The sequence below is a fragment of the Canis lupus genome, chromosome 16 (genome assembly GCF_003254725.2).
Source record: "Canis lupus dingo isolate Sandy chromosome 16, ASM325472v2, whole genome shotgun sequence".
In the NCBI taxonomy this organism is placed as follows: Eukaryota; Metazoa; Chordata; class Mammalia; order Carnivora; family Canidae; genus Canis; species Canis lupus.
In genome coordinates this window covers 56,300,308-56,321,560 of record NC_064258.1, presented here as the reverse complement: position 1 = coordinate 56,321,560, position 21,253 = coordinate 56,300,308, and the positions used below count along the sequence as shown (strand labels likewise).

The 21,253-nt window shown below is 47.8% G+C and overlaps 1 protein-coding gene across 6 annotated transcripts in view; it reads left to right on the top strand.

The window, feature by feature from the left end:
- The window catches only part of MCPH1 (microcephalin 1), a 233,475-nt gene extending 213,224 nt beyond the window's left edge, over positions 1-20,251 (top strand). For 2 of the 6 annotated variants that reach the window (XM_049095296.1, XM_025445645.3), the window contains one exon: positions 19,853-20,251. In XM_049095296.1, the coding sequence (XP_048951253.1) occupies positions 19,853-19,886 (34 nt within the window). In that variant the 3' untranslated portion in view covers positions 19,887-20,251. Of the gene's footprint in view, positions 1-7,451; positions 7,690-8,124; positions 8,224-11,725; positions 12,111-19,852 lie in introns of those variants that run through there. The other 4 variants (XM_025445646.3, XM_025445643.3, XM_025445644.3 and 1 more) reach the window with 4 other exon arrangements.
- The last annotated feature ends 1,002 nt before the right edge of the window (positions 20,252-21,253 follow it).

The window sequence follows — 21,253 nt, the reverse complement described above, 5'->3', positions numbered from 1 at the left end:
TGAGCTGACTTAGGTCTTTAAAATCCTCGTTCTGTTGAGAAGACCCGATGGGGGCCGACTCCCGAAGTAGGGACAGCAGCTCGGCCTGGAGTGCGGGGCAGGGAGGGATGGTCCTCGCCTGCGGGCGTTTGGAAGGAGAAGCTGAGCTCGGGTTGGGGCCCCGGCGCCTGCAGGGAGGGGGCGGTGGGGGGAGCCCGTCGGGAGAGAGGGACGGGACGGGGGGGGGGGGGGGGGGGGGGGGGGCTCTGGCTCTCCGGGAGCTGGGGCGGGAGGCACGGGGAGCCCGTGAGGACGTAGGGGAAGGGCGGCTGCCGCGAGGCAAGAGCCCGGGCGCCCGAGCAGGGACGATGCGCAGGGACGATGCGGCCTGGCACAGGAGCCGGGGCTCCGGAGCTGCAGGGAGCAGCGGCGACAGCCTTTCACTGACCATCGGGGCGGCTTACGCCATTCAGCGGTCGGTCATTCAAGGACCTTGTCTTTGTAACAATTCCTACATTTGCCTGAATCCCATAAAAACTAAACAGAACAGTTTTATCTTTTTAATTTCCCAGGACCCCAGACGTTGTTTTTTCTCTCCGTACCCGCAACAGCCAGTTCTGTTTAGCTCTGATACCTTCAGCCCGTTGAGCGCCGTCGGGCGTAGGCCTTGAGCTTCCTAGTGCCGCAGTAGGTTTCCCGACAGTTGTCCTCGGCTGTGGGCCCAAGGCACAGGGGCCAACAAGCTTCAGCAGCCACGAGCGCGATGGTGACCTGTGCCTGAGCCCCGTAGCGTGTCCCCAGGTGAGCTGGGGGAAGACGTGGGGTTTGCTGCAGACCTCATTGCCGCAAGGAGCTGAGCCGTCCCCGGGCAACAGGAAGTGCAGCCGACTGGGCGCCCAGGAATGGGCCTCCCTCGCCCCGCGCCCTGCTTACACGGTTCTTGTCGGGGTGCCTGGCCCCGCGCCCCCACGTCGTCTGCAGCAGCGTCTTCCCCTTGGTGAATACGCCACAGCGGACAGAAGCACCTGCTGTTACTGCGACCACCCGCCCAGCCCCGTCCCCTCCCCGCCACCCCCAGGGACCCTGAGCCATTTGATCGAGCACCGTGATCCCTCGGACAGCACCCACCCGAGGGGCCCCTCCACGTGCTCTTCTCAGAGCAGACATCCTGGTCACTGCCCAAGCCAGGTCTACCGCTGTGACGTCTACCCGGGCTCTCACCCCGTGACCTGTAATCTCTAGAAAGTCTCGGGGAAGCAAAGACCACGTCCTTAGGTTTTCACAGCTTTAGACCCTCGCCTGAGACGCGATGAGTGAATGAACGTGCTCACGCACGGACAGAAGGACACGAGGCCCACCCCAAGCTGCACGGTGGTGGGCAGCGGCAAGAGGATGCTGCAGCTTACGAAGTGCAGGCGAGCTTTGCCAGGGTCTCGGATCTCGGATCAGGAATTTGCCCCCCGGGCCTCAGTCCCCTGCCGTGATCTCCCAGGCTCTTCCCACTGCCGGCGTCCCCCCGGCCCACGAGCTCTGCAGCTGGACACCTGCACCTGTTGGCGCCGCCGCCTCGCCCCTCGTGCCCTGTCTGCTGCGAGCACTGGAGCGTGAGCACACGGAGCACGGGGCCACAGTCCTCCTCCAGCCTGGCCGCCCCACCCGATGGGGCACGGGCACTTGCCGTGGGAATGCGCGCGAGTAGCTGGGAGGGAAGGAAGTTCTCAGCGGTTTTAACTACGGTTTTATTATTATTAAAGCAAGAGAGAGAGGATCATAGAACCCCCTCCCCACCTGCACCCGTCGTCTCCCCGGCTTCGCCCGCTGCTCCTACTTTCCTCCACCTGGTTCACTCCACTCGCTCTCGACTCAGATGTGTCTGCGAGGGGCCGAGAGATTTACAGTCCGACGCTGAGATGCCTCGTGACCTGCCGTCCAGGAGCTGCGGCCCCAGGAGAGCTGATGGTCTACCGTCCCCCTGCAAGGGCCGCGACCCGGGAGCTCCCACGTCGGAGGGTGTCTCCGCTCAAACAGAACGAATTGGCTCCTCCTCCCGCCTTGTGTTCTGTGCAGGCCATGGAAGGGCGGATGTTCTGGAGACTCCCTCACAGTCACACCCAGAAACTGTCTGCCCGGCTCCCCGGGCCCCCCTCAGCCCCGACAGGGTGACCGGGGATTAGCCACCAGGCCAGCCAAGCGTTCTCTGTCCCTCTCCCCCCCGTGAGCTCTGGAGCCCCGGCAGCTACGGATGCGCGTCCTGGCTGTTGCACCTGTTGGCCTCAGGTCTCCGCACCACCAGGATGTGAGCCGGCGTGAGCTGTCAGCCGGTGGGCCGCCCTGAGTTCCGAGTGAGCCGACCCGTCTGTGGGTTGGTAAGATTTTAGAGGCGGGTTCTTCAGCAATGGCTTCATAGCAGAAGAAAGGCCTCAATTGCCCTCGAAAGAAAAATGGGATACAGGCACATGTAAGGCTAAAACTTTTTTTTATTCTCGTATTTTTCTTGACTTTTTTTTTTTTAACGTACAGTTCCATCAGTGTTAACACACCTACAGACGTGTAAAACCACCCTACGCTTGGGGAATGGAAACAAAGGCAGGCGTTAGATTTCCAGAGGCCTGGCGTTATCCCTTCCGTCGGGCGCAGGGCGAGAATAGGCGTTTTACCCCGTCTCCCCCGTGAGGCGCAGAGACCACGTGGAGCGATGGGAAGGGCTGAAGCCCTCCGTTCAGCCCCACACTACAGCGTCCTGGGGTGTCTTCGGGCAAACCAGCAGAAACCAACCTCCCTGAGCCTCCGGTTCGTCCGACGCACAACCGGGGACGATCTCGTGACGGATTTTACCTCCTCTTGTCTGCGGCTCGCCGGTACCTCTGCAGACGGTCAGTGGTTCGGAGTCATCACCAAGGTGAGCTCTACCCGGAGGGAAAAGCAGGTTCAACACCAACCGAAATCGGGAGTGAATGAGCCGTGGACACCCTCCCCGCCGCGGGCTCACATCCGGCCGGGGGCCACGTGGCTGGGAGTCCTCAGGGCCACGAGCACCGGTGGGTGCGGGCGGCCCTGCTCTGCTTGGCGTCGAAAACACTAAATGCAGAGGCAGCATTTTACGAAGCACAGATAATGTCTTTTGTTGTTGTTTTATTGAGAGCCTCCCCTAGACGACCTCATCCTCTACAGCCCAGGGTTCAAGTGAAGATCTCCTGGCAGAGAAAGACTTCGCCCTCCGGTCAGCCTCTCCTGGTCCTACACACACAAGTGTATGTTGACTCCTGTACGGATTTTACATCACCGTAGAGAACGGGGGATCTCTCCTGAAGTCCACCCCAAATTCACCCAGACTCCTGACCCGTCCTGTTCATTACCGTGGAGAGTAACTAAGCCCAGAGGAGTCACTTACCTCCGCTGAATTCCCTGGGCTTTGTAGGAAATGTTTTTTTTATTATTATTTTTTAAAGATTTTATTTGACAGCAAGCGAGGGAGAGCGAGTACACAGGGCAGAGGGAGAGGGAGAAGCAGGCTCCCCACCGAGCAAGGAGCCCGACCCGGGGCTCCATCCCTGGACCCCGCCATCACCACCTGAGCTGAAGGCAGATGCTTCATGGACTGAGCCCCCCAGGGGCCCCTGTAGGAAACTTAGCACTTCCTCGGACAGCTATACTTTTTTAGACCGCGGTCACCTTTCCAGACTGCCTGATTGTAGCTCACACTGCCTCTGCGTCTTCCACAGCTCCGTAAACTAACGACCCGCTGGCCGTGCAAACGGCGGGAGCTGCATTCTCTGGGGGAGGGACTGCCCCACGCCCGTGGAAAAGCCACCTGTTGGGCTCATTCGCAGGCTCTTCTCCACGCTCCCAATCTATCAGGGTGTTAATTAGCCTTGGAAACACCATAGCACCTGAGTTAAATAAAATGAGCTATAAGAGAGTTGTGATTTTTAAAAAAAATTTCTTTTAACCACAATTAGTAAGAAACTTCTAGGTCAATATAGATAAGCCCAGTGATCTCTGAGGTCGTCTTTCAAGACCAGAAACCACTGCCCACGGTCACCCCGGCCGTGAGCCTCTGCGCTCCACCGGCCTCTAGCAGCACCTGTTGCCACCCGGACCCGTTTCTGCAGCTGACGGCGTTTGTCCCGCACATTTGTTGACCAGTTTGAAATGGAATTAGGATTCAGAGCAAATTGCCATGAATTGCTATTACATAAGGGATCAAGAAGCAATGGTGATAAGCAGCTGTGAGCCTTCCAGGGTTAGGCGGAGAGCGTCCTCTGGCTCGCCCGGCATCCACCGGTGGGGACGCACGGTGCCCTGGGCTCCAGGGTAAGGCTGACTAGCCACAGCCAGAATTCTCAGGGCACATCCGGCAGCACAGCAAGTTCATGACCGTTGCCTTCAGAGACAGAGTGTGGTCTCGGGGGTCAGGCTGCAGCAGAACTTGTGTTTATAGACCCGGGTGGACCCAAGATGTGAAAGCGCCAGGGGCCCCGGGGGTGAGTAACAAGGGCAGTCTGTCCCCGGGGATACTGGAAGGTCGGCACTCCGGAGACCGTACCTGGAGAGAGCGGGTAGCTGGGGCTCCGTAGCGAGGAGGACGGTGGCTCCCACCCTGTGTGCAACGTAAGTAGAACCTGCCAGTCATCGTTTCTATGGCAATGAACCCCTGTCCATGCACGTCCTCATATACATCCAGGAGTGTATTCCTAGGAGACATTCCCCAATTAATTTTTAATTTTAAGTAACCTAAATCTTGATTAAGCCTTCCCAGGAATTATTTTACTTAGGATTAGAAAGTCAGCGTGCACGTAGTCTCAATTATTTTGAGTGAAGAATAAGATCTTTGTAATTCTTTGCCTCCTTTAATTTCAAGCTGAATAAATAAATAAAAGGAAGTATTTTCATTTGTTGACTTTCGTGTTACGTGCTTTACAGCGAGGTCAGGGACCGGGTCTTAATCCTCTCTGCTTCCCCAGCATCTTACACGTGCCCGGTAGACAGTAAGCGTTTAATAAACGTGGGAGGGGAATTAAGACTCAAAGCGATCAGCTGCTCAAGTCACATTCTAACCATTTGAAAGGTTTGAGCAGGTCCTTCTCTCTTGGGTTAAATATGGGTTTGACTTACTGCTTATGCACATACCAAGATGCATCTTTGATCCTATTTTTTTTTTGTTTTGTTTTTAAGACAAACTACATCCTGCATGGTTTTGTGTGTGAACATTGTACAGAGCATAGAAAAACACAGCAAACACTTACCCGGGGTTATTTCTGGTAGGTTGCAGGGGCCCGAGAACTGCAGCATCTAGATGCTTTGGGCTCTGGACGTGTAAATCTCAATAAAAAGTAGCTTAAAGAAATGAAAAAAATCCACCTCCCACAACACAGAAAAGGCAAAAAAAAAAAAAAAAAAAAAAAGATAATTCCTGGTTTGGTCAATCCAATGACTTAGGTGATCTGGGATCCAGGCCTTCCCACCTGGCCATTTTCTGCATGGTTTATGGCCTCAGTAATCGCAGGTATCCTAAAGTCCAACAGGTAAGAGACGTATTTCTGCTTATGCATCAGTGTGTATTAGTGAGGAAAGGCTGCCCTCAGCCGACTTATTCTCAGATCCCATTGGCCATGATCAAGTCCACATGCAAGGGAAAGGACATCACCGTGATTTGCTAGGGCCGATCCGGAGTCTTCCCTTGAGCTGGGGAGGGGCCCCCTACCTTGAACACCTGGCTCTGCAGGGGCGAGTACCTCCCAAGGAACCCACGGCCCTGCCACTGAGGAGGAAGAGAGAAGAATGGATTTGAATAACGGCCAGCAGCATCTAACATGGGAAAATTCATTTTACTTTATACCCTTCTGTATCGTTTTCAATTATCAACCGCGTTTACAATTAGTTTTTTGAATGTGTGATTATATCCGACCTCGGTGAGATTCCCTCTCCATCTCTAGTTACAGTACATGGTCCAGTGACTCACCAAGTTGAGGGATCGTGGGGTTTTTCTCGCAGCTTGACTCATCATTTTAGCCAAAGCAGATACCTTGGCGGGCGTCCACCTCCGTTGTCTTCATCTGCAAAATTAAATGAGACCCTTTCTACCCCCTGCCTCAGGGGGATATTGGAAATTACTGAAAACATTAAACAGAGTTAACACACAAGTAGAATTGTTGCTCGCGTTGTCAGGATCCCGCACCACTTAGCTAATCGGATGAAAAGTGGTTAAAACATCGCGTAGTTCAAAACCGGTGGTGAGTAGAGAGAATTAATTCCATGGCTGTATGTGAATATATTGGGCTGATTCTATTAACTTTTGGAGCAACTTTTTCATCATGAGATTCTGAGTATGAACATCTGGTGGACAAAATCTATTTTGTTGACGATGTAGACGGAGGAAGGTATCATCCGCTGCCCTCCCACCTCCAGGCCAGCCCCTCCCTCCCTGCTCTGGGGGCGGCCGTGGCCCCCTGGCCAGCTGGCGGCCGCCCCACGCAGGTTGCAGTCCCCCGAGCGCCCCTCGACCTCTCTTCCCACATATCTCCCGTCACAATCCTTAGTTTCTCTGCGCCCACTTATCTCAAACGTTCAGTTCTATCCTCAGGGAAATCAGCTGATTAAAATGCTCAAAATGTGGATGACAGCTCACCCTCAGCAGCTCCCGGAGGGCATTTGCACTTAAAAAGAAGCCTTTATTAATCTGTAGTTAGTGAAATGTTTGTTTAGAGTAAGCGGGCCTTCCCACCGTCCCTCGGGTCAGCCGCCGACCACAACTTTATCAGACCAAAAGGGAGAACAATTTAACATGCCCGGTCCTGCAGTGTTCCCACTGTCTCCCATCCTCCTCATCAGCATTTCCACCGTGACTCACTGGAAGCAGCCTCTACATACTTCCCACCCCACCCCCACCAGCTCGGGAGCTGGACAAGAGCTCGAGGACCGCCGCCTCCATCTCCCCTGCCTTTGCCCGTCTACACCGCGGCGCCGGATGCAGGGCACGTCTCGGGGCCTGTAACAGGCGCGCGCTGCCAGGGGCCCGGAAGCACCTGCTGGGCCAGGGCAGCCGGGCTTCCTTCTCCAGCACGCTCATTCTCTCTTCCACCCTCATCCACGTAGCTCGAATAGGATTTAAGGATGCACATCCTGCTCTCCTCACTCAACTCGATTCCTTTTTCAATACTTTGGTTTAGAATTTGTAATAATTCAAAAGCCTAAACTTTTTACGGGATGGCAGGGTAGGGGGGGACTATAGATTTGTTTGTAGTTTTGCTGGCAAGCTGCTTCAGCAAGTGTCCATTTTTTATCTGCCCGCTATTTGTCATTATCATTAAATGAGTCTTTAGAATTTGGAATTCAGCTGAGAATGCACAACCTTACATGCGGTCTGTTCTCCCGAAAAAGGACAAAGGACGTGAGCTCCACGGTGGGCCTGTCCTGAATAATGTAATGATGCACGCAGTGTCCCACTAATCCTCCCGGTCTCTGCCCCCCAGCTCTGCCGCCTGGAGCGTTATCTATCCACGGGGAGATACCGGGGAACCCTGTTCGCTGACCAGCCGATGATGTTCATCACCCCAGCCAGCAGTCCCCCCAGGACCAAGCTGTGGGAACTGGTCCTCCTGTGTGGGGGTCAGATCACGCGGATCCCACGCCAGGCCAGCCTCTTCATCGGACCCTACCAAGGAAAGAGGAAGGCGACAATCTGGTATCTGTCAGAAACCTGGATCTTAGGTAGGAACCTGCACACAGGGATGGAGACGGGGACGGTGCCTTCTTACTGTGGTAGCTGTTGGTGTCCCCTTCACATCCACAGTCCTGTGGTCCTGGCCACACAAACAGGTTTTTCCGGGGGAAGCGTGATGGCCACGTCCCTGTAGCCTGGGGCCTTTGGATGGACACTCACACTCACCATCTGCCTTAACAGAATCCTGTAATTACTGTCAGTCCCAAGCCAACCTAGTCCCTCCTCCTCTTTACCGTCAGCCAAAGTACACTTCACAGGGACAAAGGAAATCCTATTAGGCTCCCCGGTCTGCCTCACTAGCTAGTGTGAAACAGCCAGCCTACCCACATCCCCTCCAGACCACAAGGCCTGTCCACCCTCGGCTCAGATGCTCGGGCCCCCCACCCTCCCACCCTCGCTGCCTGTCTCTGCTCTGCTTCCAGGGCCGCAGGCCAGTGCCCAGCCGCCACGACCCGCCACCTGTCTCTCACCTTCTCGTGTGCACCGCTCCTGACACTCCTCTTGATCTCAGAAAGGTATCCTTCTGTGCAAAAGCAGCTATAGCGTTGACTTCAAAAAAAATAAAACAGGAACATAATGTACAAACTGGGACCGATGCATCATACACGGTGCCAAACGCATGGCTTGATTCTGAAGGGGAAGAGGTGGTACAACATACGCTCCGCTTCCCGGGAGGCTGCCAGGGTGCCCACAGCTCTGGGAGGGCCGTAGGGGACGTAGGGAGCAGGTGTGGGGACGCACGGCATCGGGGCCCTGCTCTGGGGATAAGCCTTTGTGTTCTGTTTGATGAAGGTCATAGCGTGCCAGGGCCGCCCTACCAACCCCACAGACGGGGGCTTACACGGAGATTCATTCTCTCGCAGCCCGGAGGCTGGAAGTGGGAATCAGTTTCTCCCAAAACCTTTTCTTCTTCCGCTCCTACTCGGTTACTTCGGTGTCAGCATCTTTAGCCAAGATCTTTACCCAGCTTCCAGAGACCTGAGAAGCGTATTTTCTCCGTCCTGCTCCCCTCTCCCAGAGCCTTCCTCCTCTTCGCCTCTGCTCGTCTCTAAATCCCAAACTTCTGGCTTTTCTCACCCCTTCCTACACATTATCCTTTAACAGATATGTAGATCCCGTGTCCAAGTTGCATTTGTATATCAGACATTTTAAGAATATCTTTTAAATGGCTGATGGTCATCCTTTGATATATTTTTAAAGTATGGCTGTCAAGAGTTTTTTGGGTTTTTTTCTTTTTTTATTTTACTCTCTGGTGAGAGTAATTTATCTTCTGCCTAGAAACTAATTTCCAAAAAAATAAAACCCATGTGATTTTAGCTTCAGTCCCAAAGCCAAGAGGCTGTTTACTCTTTTCTAAATGCCAAGACTATAACCTTCAAAACATCCTATGTTCTAGAAACAGAGGTTCTTGTTTTGTTTTTTTAGAAAAGCGCATGTATCAAAATGACACCAACTGGCGACCAGAATTTTGCTTTTCAAAAAAAAAAAGTCTCATTCAGCTAACGGAACTGTGCACACGATTGATATCAACAGTCCATATCAACAACTAATCTTTACAGCGTCTGCAAATTGTGTACCGTGCACAGGGCCAGCGTCTGGGGCCGCACGATTATTATTTCCAGGTCGCGGAACTCTGTCGCCCCTTCCTGTTGCCCGTGGCTTTTGTGCACAGCTCAGGCGCGGTCCAGCCGCCTGCCTAGTTCCTCCGCTTGTTTTGCCACTTTGCTCTCCTGTGAGTGGGTTTTCAGGAGGCAAACGTCTACCTGCTTGACCCCGGGGCTTCACTTTCACAACACCCTGTGGAATTCTCTGGGTTTCAGAGCTGGAGCTGCGGGCCCGAGTTTCTTTCCTCTCCCATAATCCATGTCCTGTTTCTGATTTGTCATTGATTACACCATCTGCGTGTGCCCTTGGCAACTTCCGGGTATTGTGTGTTCTGGAATCCTTGGCTCTCCGTGTGGGGAGATCCTCACCCCTACGGTGAGCCCCCCTGACTCTCTGGCCGCTGCCCCTGTCTCTGCACCAGGGCCTCTCTGATGACTTGGGTGTTAGAACGTGCATTTTTCAAATATTCAGGAGTTCATATTCTTCTCTTTTTTAATTCAGCTGCAACATAAGAGCCCCAGCTTTGTGCAATTCAAGGAGATTTCATCTGCACGTCTCTACACATACCTGTAGACCCCACAGAACACATGGTCCTGAGCATTGCATTTCCTTTCCCATCAGGACTCTGCCACTGGCTTGTTCTCTGACTGGGGGACACAAATCACCAAATCACCTATGCCCTCCGGACCCGAGTCCCCTCATCTATTAAACAGAGTAATAACCTCTGCCCTGCTTATTTCACATGAGGGTCAGAGGAGCTAACACACAAGGGCGTGTACGGTATCTCACACCCACACCGGGCCCTGTCCACTGACTGACATAGCCACATTTTCTCTTCTGAAGACTTTCCTCCTTCCCCTGAGCTTCCACTGTGAGCACATCTAGCCAATATTTTATTCTCAAAATGTTGTGCGATTAAAATTTGCAATAAAATCCCTTGTAAATTATAGTTAAAATCACCTTAAGGCACCAATTTAAAAAAAAAAATAATTTTGTGACATGATTATTATGAAAAGCAATACTCTAAAATTTGTTCCAACGAGAATATCAGCATGTAATGTAGGGTCCCTGAGACTTAAGAGTAAGGATTTGAAAGTCTTAAGAAGTAGCTCGTTGTATCTAGTTTCATGTTTGTCATTTGCTTTCCAAAATAAGAGATTCCAAGTTTTTTTAGTACCTTTATATTTATTCCTATGTATTATGGGATCTTTGTTTATACAGACACAATAAAGTCACGGGGGATGGACAAGTATATTTTTTTAGCCATTAGAACCCTCTGAGAAGCTTGGATTTTTGTTTTTTGTCGTTTTGGGGGTTTTTTTGCTTTTGTTTTTTTGGCAGAGGGAAAGATGACCACCACCAAAAAGAGAAGTCTCCCCAAGACCTTCAACATCCTAGCACTGTATTCCTTCAGATAAGCCTTTTTATCCTTTCACCCTCTGACCCAACATTTATCTTGAAAAATTAAACTGTTACGTGATTATTCCAGTATAAGACTTTCTTCTAACCTCCAGCTCTTTCTTTGGGGGACACTGGTCCGGGGTGACCATGGAGCATTCAGCCAGCTTACCCTCCTGGCTGCTGCCTTGTGCTGCTGGCATAGAATGGTGTGAATTTATGAAATCTCCAAACAGGGCTCACCACGTGAAATTTAAGCCATGTCTTACTCATTTGCTCCGTGGAGAGTCTCCTACATGCTGGGTTGCCTTATAACGAGGCCATTTGAACGGTCATGATTATGTTCCCAATTCATTCCCCAGAGTCCATTTTCCCTGAAACAGCAGTATACTTAGGCCAAGATTTTCGATGAATCATTGCACCAGAAGGAGAAATGGGGATTTTTGAGACAGAAAATACTTGTGGGCACTTGAATATGCATGAAAATAAACAGGAAAACAAAAACCAAATTCCCGGCACCAGGAAGCAAAATGTCACCTTTACCTGACATTGGAGTAGAAGCAAGTTCCAGTAATTTTATTTACTCCAGCACACCCCTAGAACAGAATTCCCATTTTACATATCAAGACACTATGATGAGAGAGCCCCAAGTAAGTTGGCTGGTGTCTTCAGTGAGGGGCTAGGGAGGGGGCGGGAGCCCTGGGACCCCAGTGCATTCATCACCAGTCTGCAAAGTTTTGTGCCGGAGCCCTGTCTTTTCACTCTCTCCATCCCCCACGTCGGTGTTATCACTTTCAGCTGGTTTGGCCTTTCTCAGAAGACATATTTCCAGTCTCGGGCGCCCTTTTATTGTCTGGGCTAGGTTCAAGTGATAAGACATACATTTTATGCTATTGTGGGAACATAATGTAATATGCTCAACAGCATTGCCAAAGGGGGAAAAAATTAGCCTCAGCATGATTTCCTTATAACTTATAATAAGCATTTGATTTGAATGTCTCCCCATGTCAACGTTTTCAGGAAAAAGATCTCTGATAGCATGTGGGCCTTTTACAAGCCAGCGTAGATCATTGTTTCCCCAGATGGCTGACCACAGAACTAGGCCCAGAAAAATGCATGCTCTTGAACATGGCATTTTGTGAAAGCAAGGACACTCAGGAGGCCTCAGCCCTTGGGGTGCATGATTAAAGAGATGACGTTGGCGTTCCTCAGGATCCTCTTCGTCCACATTTTTACGGCATAGAAGGAAGCAGTCACAGGCAATGAGGCCATGTGCTGAGGATGGACAGAAGAAGAGAAAAGGAAGAGAACCTGGAATACGTCTGCTGCCTGCTGCCTGATACCATCCTCACCCAGGAGCTCGGCAACCAGTCAGGGTGTGACGACAGGCTTTCAAGATACAATCTCAGATGATAAGATGAAGAGGTGTTTTTTGGCGGGGGTGGGGGTGGGTATGGGGTTGCTCCCAAATAGATGACGTCTACCAGTAAAGGCATCAATGAGTACTAAATCTGACATGGAATTCTATAATTTTGACATCTCGTGTATTTAGAATAAATAAATAAATAAATATATATATATATATATATATATACATATATAGCTTTAAAATACATATAATTAACTACTAGCTGCTGAACAGCAAGCATCAACTTGGAAAGATACAGAAAGTGTGCACTGAGAAAGTAGATTTGCCTTTAACTGTATTCACTGGTCAGCTAGTGGTCCTGGATGGTGATCTTTGAAATTTCCTAACCCATCTCACTTGGCTCCCCTCTGTTAAGTTTTTGCCAACTGACCTCCAGTCACCGGGTGTGAGCATCATCGGCGATATAAAAGTAAAAAAGCATCTTGAAAACAAGCAAAGTGGAACATTAAAGGCCTTCTCCACACCTTACTAGCCAAGGCACAGCCTCACTTAAAAACAAGAAGCGAAGTAGAACATGACAATCAGCTACATATTCAACTCAGAATGGGAAATAGTGTAACCACGGCGACATTTTTTTTTTTTTAATCCACCGCTAGAAATGCAGTCATTGGTTTGGGGAATACACCAGCCACTTATAGGCCAGTGCTGAGCATTTTGGTTTTGACAGGTTCACAAGACTGTCTTGTGCACAGATTCACAGGGCTCCCTGCAAGTGCTCCCCCCACAGAGGTAAGTGCTCCAGTGTTAACTCTAGCCCTACTCTGGGGCTGGGGGTCAATGGCCATAAAAGAACTTCACAGCCTAACCCCCTACTGGGACGTTGCTGGCAGTTTCCACCCTTTGCTTACTGACCTAGTATATTAACACTGTTTACAAGAGGTTTCCGTGAGTCTTTCAAGCACTTGGAGCTTCAGTTCTATCAGTGTTCCATGTGGGACAGTTAATACCGAGCATCATAGAACCTAAAGTGATGGACCTTTTGTTATGGACTGAATTTTGTCTGCCTAAATCCATATGTTGAAGTCCTAACCCCCAGGATCTTAGAATGTGACAGTGTTTGGAGATAGAGACCTCTCAAGACGTGATTAAAGTTAAACACTATCAGGTTAGAGCCCTGATCCCTCAGGACTGGTATCCTCATGAGAAAAGAAGAGACACCAGGGATGCGTGTGCAGAGGGAAGGCCACGTGAGGACAGAGAGGACAGCTTTCTGCAAGCCAAGAAGAGAGGCCTCAGGAGAAACCAGATCCACTGGCATCTTGATCTTGGGCTTCAGGCCTCCCCAGCTTTAAGATCATACATTTCTATTGTTTAAACCTCCTAGTGTGTGGTGCTTTGTTAACAGCCACCCCAGCAGATGAACCCTGCTGGAAACAAATTCTGAGATCATGGTAGAAATCTGTGCCTTTTATCAAATGAAGGGATCTGAATTTCTCCACCAGAGTCCCATGGTGAATTAAAGATCCAGCATTTCTAGTCAACCTCTTCTCCGTTCAGACTGTTCCTTTGTAAAAAGATCTTAATGCCACCCTCAGTAAGTGGAACTTCTCATTTGTGCAACCACTAACAGTAGAGGTTCTCAAATGGTGCATCACAGAAACTGTAATGGATGGATTCTGAAGGATCCAACCTCTGGGTAAAATAAGAAGCTGTTCTCAATTTGTAGGAAGAAAAAAAATACTTGGATAAATCATTTCCCTTTTTTTGTTCAATTTTTCTTAAATTTTGGCACTTGAGGATGAATGAATACATAGTTATAAATACAGAAGAATGTTGGAGATGAAATGAATGATAAAAATATATTAAACATTAACAAAAAGCAAAAAGTTTTTTAAGAACTGAGAAAGAGTTCTTTTGGGGGGTGGGGGGAACCATCCATAGTCAAGATCCTAGCAGTATTGAAAAAGAAAGGAAGAGAAAAGGGTCCCGTGAACAATACTATGAACAAAACTGGGGCTGCAACTATGGATACAGTAAGGATATTTAAAAATCATGAGAGCTGCTGAGTAAATTTATACCAGAAAATTTGAAAATAGGTAAGATGGACCTTTTCTAGAAAAAATATTACCAGAATTGACTCATGAAATAGAAAATCTGAACTATTTAAAAACCTGAATGACAATCAAAAGTATACCTCTCACCGTCCATCAAAAAAAAAAAAAAAAGAAAAAGAAAAAGAAAAAGAAAAAGACACCTGCACAGAGTAATATCAGCAATACGTCAGACTAAGAAGATCCAAACTCCCATCTTCCCCACAGAAACACCAAAAAGCCCCCCCAGCAGAACCAACTATGTCTGAACCAACTGTGTAGGAGCTAGAAAATAGTCAGAGGTTTATAGCAACCAGGGCAAAGACCAGTCAAGCAAAACAATGTTCAGAGCCGTAGGGAAATTTTGCGGCTCCTTGTTCACATCGCACAGTCTTGGTTTCCTCTCCTTGAATGCAGACCTTATTTGTTCTAGTCTGCTTGGGAGATAACAGAAAAACTGGCTTGCTCATCTTGAATAACACGTGCAGGCAAAAATGATAGACACTGCTTTTCAATTAAGCTACAAGGTAGGCAACCATAAAAATAGGTAAAAACAAAACAAACTTCTGTGTCAAGGGACACAATCAGGTGAAAAGGTGGCCTGCGGGGTGGGAGAGGGTATTTGCAAATACAGAGGTCAATCTCTAAAAAATAAAAAGAATCTCGACAGCTTGAAAACAACAAAAACAGTTAAAAAATGGCCAATGACACGACTAGACATTTCTCCAGAGGAGATATACAAATGGCCAATAAGCATGTGCAAAGATGTTCACCGTCACTAATCATTAGGGAAATGCAGATCAAACCACAATGAGGTACCACTTGGGACCCAATAGGATGGCTACCATAAGAACAGAAAACTAGCATCGTTGACGATGTGGAGAAATTGGAACCTGTGTACCGGTGCAGCTACTGTGGGAGACCGGATGACGCCTCCTCAGAAAATTAAACAGAATTAAATGAGATCTCACAGTTTTACTTGTGGTTATGTACCTACAAGGATTGAACCAATATTCGCACACCTGTGTTCATGGTAGCATTATTCACAATAGTCCAAATGTAGAAGCAACTCAAGCAGCCATCGACGGATGAGTAGATAAACAAAATGTGGTCTATACATTCAGCCATAAAACGGAATGATATTGCGATACATGCTATAAAGTGAATGAACACTAAAATCACATCAAGTGAAGTAAGCCAGACACAAAAGGGCAGATATATGATTCCACTTATGTAAATTACCCAGACTAGAGAAACTCATAGAGACAGAGATTATAATAGGGGTTACCAGGGTCTAGGTGGAGGTGGGAATTGAACTGCTGAGTGATTATTTAATGAGTGTGGAGGTTCTGTTTGGGATTATGAGACAATTCTGGAAATGAGTAGTGGCAATGATCATATAGCATCGTGAACGTTCTTAATTGTACACTTAAAATGGTTTAAAAGGTAAATTTCATGTCAAGTGTATTGTACTACAAAAAATATTTTTAAGATACTATTCAAACTGTCTAGGACTGGTAAGTTTTACCAAATATTACAAATCACTGAAGTAGGAAGCTATTCACTGCATTTTATAAGGCTAGAACAATCTTGAACTAATACTAAAATTTCAGCCCAAACTCATTTGTGAAGATGGATATAAAATTCCAAAATAAAATATTTTGCAAAGTTTAGCGGTGTGTTAAGAAACATGTAACCAAGTTTAACCAAAGAATGTAAAGATAGATGTCGCTAAATCTTTTTTTTCTAACCCACTAGTTTTCTCAGATGTCAAAAAGAAAAACCCAATATCTAGTCATGATAAAGACTCTTAATTAACTAGTAATAAAAGAGAACTTTCTTAATGTGATAAAGGGTATCTATGGAAAACCTTTCTTTTACTTAGTAATGAAAACCTTAGTTTAAGGTTTAAGCAACTACAAAATACATAGGACCGCTCTTACTCTTTGAATAGAGATCGAGTGTTCCTAATCAAAGAGATAAGATGAGACACACAAAGGAAACTTAAGAATTATAAAGAGACAAATCCTCATATTTGCATATGATACAGTTGTCTACATAGAAAAATCTGAGAGACTCAAGAAAACACTTGTAACTGAGTCAGCAATATTGGTCCATATTAGATCCACTTGGTAAAATCATGAGCATTCCTATATCCAGCAGTAAATAAATATATAACATAATAGAGAAACTAGCGGATTCAAGGCTAGCCCGGTAACAATATCATTTTAACTCACATTTCTTGGGTGGAATGTGAAAGTTGGTAGAGTAGGAGTAAACTATTAGACCATCCTGTCTGTGACATGGTCCACATTCTTGGTATACTCTTGGGAAAGGTTCCAGTATGTACATGTCTCTAGCCTCCTATCGCAGCAGGGAAAAGAAAATGTTGAGAACGCTCCATTATTTTAGATCAAGCAATTTCCTTCAAATATACCACAGGATGTCAAGCCATCCACTCGTTCATTCAATTTATACTTGTTTCGAGCATGTGTCACGTACCGAGCATATTCCAGGCCCTGCCGGACTAGGAGGCGACAAGGCAGACAGAGGACTTGCCCCCCTGGGACTTAGATTCTAATGACGACAGAGAATAAAATGGTTTTAAATCCTATCAGTGAGAAATGCTACGAAGAAAACAGGGTATGGGAATTTACGGGGACGGGAGGTTGGCTCCTTGCCGAAGAGCTGGATTTGGGCTGAGACCCCCGTGGTGAACACAAGGGCGGCTGGCGTCAATCTAAGGGACCAGCTGGGCTCCAGGTCGGCAGGAGCAGAGGCCTTGTCGGGAGAGGCTGAGACCCAGCAAAGGGACAAAGGGAGGAGAAATGAAGCTCGCACAGGCTGCACCACCCAAGGCCCTTCTAGACCATGGTGAGAGCTTTAGCTTTTGTTCTCAGTAGACGGAAGTCACCGAAGGATTTTAAGTAGGGGAGCCCATATCTTGTGTCAGAAGCAGAGAGCGCAGTTTCAGGCCCTTGCGGCGGTTCAGGGGGTGAGCGACGGTGAGTGGCCACAGCTAGGGCCTGATCAGCCCCTCTTCCATTTGCCGGGTACACCCCGGCCCCACCACGGATCCTGATGTCCAGGAGCATCAGCAATCTCTCAGAGGCCCAAATTCAAACCTGGGAGTGCTCTTGACTCCTCTTTCCTGGTTTACCACGCGTGGTCTGTCCGCAAGGCCGCTTGGCTTTAGAATTCGTGCTTCAAGTCCGGCAGCTTCACCCTCCGGGAGAGCCGAATGCTGAACTGAAGGCGTGCCTGGCTCCGCGTTTCAGCCCGAGAATGGTCAGCCTCTTGTGATGAGCTAAGACAAAGCTCCCCGTGGGGTCCGCGTGTCCTAGCACTCCCCGCACACAGTACCGTAGCCGCATTCGGCTACTGGCACTTGAAGTTTCCATTTAATAAAGTGGCCCCACCACACTATAAAAAAAAAAAAATAGCTAGCAGCGTGTTCCTTCACTATCCTGAGCATCAGACCACACAAGCGTAGCCAGTAAACTTTAATTTGTACGTAATTGTGTGCCAAGACCTGCAAAATACCCTTGTTACAATAAAACAAATTTTTTTCTTTTTTTTTTTTTTTTCAGTTTAAATTTCATGGGAGCTGCTCACGTACTATTTGTCTCTTTCCACTGGGCAGGCCTGGCGTTGCTCTAACATCTGTCCTGTGGGTCACATTTTATGGGGGTGTTTGAGGATCATTCATATGATGTGACATTGGAATTTGGGGGGATGTGGCTATCTTCAGTTGACGAACGACCTTGGATAGAAGTCATTTTTCATGTGTGTGCGTGTGCTTACATTTGCGGACCTGGAGACACGAGGCGCTCTCTGGACGCGGATGTCCTGGCTGCCAGCCATACTGGGCAGTCAAGGGCTCTTCGGCGCGGACTCCCCAGTCTGCTTACTGTATGCACAGGCATCACACTACACGTACCCGCCTACTGTTTCTCCAAGTCCCTGGGTTAATTCCTCACATTGTGCCATCATAAAGCACACCACACCAAGGGCGAGGCACCAGCCACAGACTTGCTATGGGAGGTTACATTTAGGGTTCTGTTTTATTTTGTCTAGATTTAAAACTTGCTCCTTCTCCAGTCAGTTTTTCTCCAACATGATGAGTGAATGAATGGATGGACAGATGCATGAATGCAGGGAGTGACACTCAATTTCATGGTCAAAGAATTCAAATAGAGAAATCTATAGAGTCCCCAAATCTTACAACCCTTCCTTAAAGATGGGACAGCATTTTTTTTTAATTTTTTAAAAACATATTTACATAGAAATAAATGTATAAAAACCCTATGTGTTGTTTGAGGGATTTCCTAAAAATGGAGGGACATCTTGTTCCTTGAGTTTTTATTGAACCCTGTGGAGGATAGAGCTTTACATATGGTTCAAAGTCCAGATACAAAAAAATAAAAAATAAAAAAAAAAGTCCAGATACAGTAAAAAGAGTGACATAATCTGAATGCATACATAAAATGAAAACTTCTTTGCGTAAGAGAAGTCAAAAGGCGAATGAGAGAGAAAACACGGACAACACATCACACGAATAAAGGACTCATGCTAAAATGTAAATCATAAGAATGCCACGTCACTAGCTTGTGGACAGAGTGGTTTGCTCCGTGCTACTAATGCTTGTTATATTGGGTGTATCAACTTTAACGTCCTATCATGTATTCAGTGTAGATGGCAGGTGTTAGTGTCCCTCCCTCCGAAATCCCTGTCGCCAGTTCAGCCCCCTCGTGCGGGAGTGCATCTGTCCTGGGCAGGATGCAGCTTAACCCTGAGACACTGTCAGGAGCTACGACTAACACATGCTACTTTCTCTTCCATTTTTCCCCTGTATTCACAGAACTAAACTCTTTTTTGGCTTCCTTTCTGCTATCGCTCATCGCTGGGGCATCTTAAGGTCCTTCAATATAATTTATCCATCCCTGTGGATAATAATAGTAGTTAGTAAGTTAACTGTAATTTGATTTGCAGTTCCACTAGTCCTGCCAGGCCGCTGCATTCCTCCCTCATCCTCCTGCAAGCAGGGCTGGCAGCAGAACCATCTCCTGCTGGCCTGTTCTGCATCAGTAACTTATCCTGGACCAGGGGACTCCTTGTGACTTTCATGAAATAACCGGCTTTCAAAATGACAGGACTTTAGAGCTCACTGGTCTGGCCTCTTCAACTGAAATACGAAGACCTGAGCTGTAGAACGTGTCCTCGCTGACTGCACTCTGCGTAAAGTGCTCAGCTGGGTGGATAGGATGCAGGTGGGCAGGTACACGGACGGCCTCGAATGCATAATGCCCTAACTAAAACTTAGGTTTTAGGCAGACTCTGCCTTGCACCAGGGAGTATTTCTAGAGCGAGCAGAGATTAGAACTCTGGTCTCACGCCACAGACTGCAAAGTTTCCACGCTAACGCGATGTCCTGCCGTGATGGCAACACCCTATGTCCCACATCTATGGGAATATGTGCCTACTGAGCCCTTAAAACGTGGCGAGTGTGACTGAGGAACTGAGTTGTTTTAAATAGCCACGTGTGCCATGTGGACATACAGACAAAGCAGCTCTAAACCGTTTAAGGTTCTAAAACAGGACTCTGCACGCACGTAGAAAGGCTGTCGTCTTACTGTCTCGTTGGATAACGAGAACACTAAACATTAAACCGCGTTTCTCTCTCTCTAGATTCAATCATTCAGCACAAGGTCTGTGCCTTTGACAACTACCTACTGCTGCAGTGATGGAGACACCAACACAGGGCTACTGCCAACAGCTCGAAAAGTTGTCTCTGGACATTCGAATGAGCCAAGATGCAAGAGAAGGGATGGACATAGAAACGATGCCTTTTTATATCATCATATGTGTGCATCGTGGTTCTTATATGAAGAAGCTCCTTTGTGTGATTTCCTAACAACTGGATATGTTTTTATGTGTTTTTTTAAAGAATCACTGACCAGCCCTGTTTGGGCCTTTTCTATGTAATACCAATCTTAGTGTTCTGGTGATGATCATAATGATTAAAACATCACAGAACCTTGGTCGTGGAAGCGCCGTAGTTAAATAAAGAGTGGGAATTCGTTTAAACTGTTTTATTCCTGAGATCAAAGAATACCTTAAGTTTCTTGGTTGGATTCTATGATCTTTATTGACATGTCGTGTACTAGAGAGGCAGGATATCGATCAGCTATTAGGGTTACTTTTTATGTGCCTGAGATTCTTCTCAAAGTAATTAATGAAGACAGGTGTGGAAGCCTTGCAATAATTAATGCCACCCGAGAAGCCCTACTTCTCCAAGTTAGTTTATGGTGAGGAGAGCTTTACCAACAAGAGATCATGGACTCATGGACTCCACTGGCTGCCCAATTCTTGCCATTCCTTAGAGGATATTGGCAGTGGGGCTGAACCATATACACACTGACTGCTCGTCTTCAACAGAAATACTAAATCTCAACAAGGCTGAGGTGCCATGAAGACTTCCTCTTGATCCTGTTCCCTCCCCCATGTTATCTGTTCCTCAACTGTTATCCCTACCTTAATACATGTCAAGTCCCTGAATAAATACAATGGAACTAGAACAAACCTTTGAAGGAGATAGCAATGTAGAGGCAAATAAGTGTTTTCACTTAGTTTTAATATATGCCCCCAAACAATCCCCTCCTATTACTCATGCTCCAACAACGGCTGAGCCTCAGTACAACTCAAGAGACCTCAGTCTCCTCCTTCCACGTTATAAATCCTGTTTCACTATATCCACAGGCATTGTGGGCTTGCCTACTACGAAGCTCAGGTACTTCGGCAGAGCTCCCACAACACCAAAAATTCCTGAGGAGGCTGACAGATACTGTGCTGAGTCTTGTTGGGGACCATCCCCTATCGCATCAGCCACAGACGACCACCCTCAGTAACAAGTTCTGATTCCTAATGCTGGCCTGCCAGTGGCTGGTCGAGATTCTTTCTAGAAGGTAACATTTTATGAGAGTGCTCATTTGTCTCAGGAATTACACTAAGAATTGTGTATGTGTTACCTCATTTAATCTCCTAACAATCATAAAAATTAGTCGCTACAGGCCAATAATCCCTGACCTG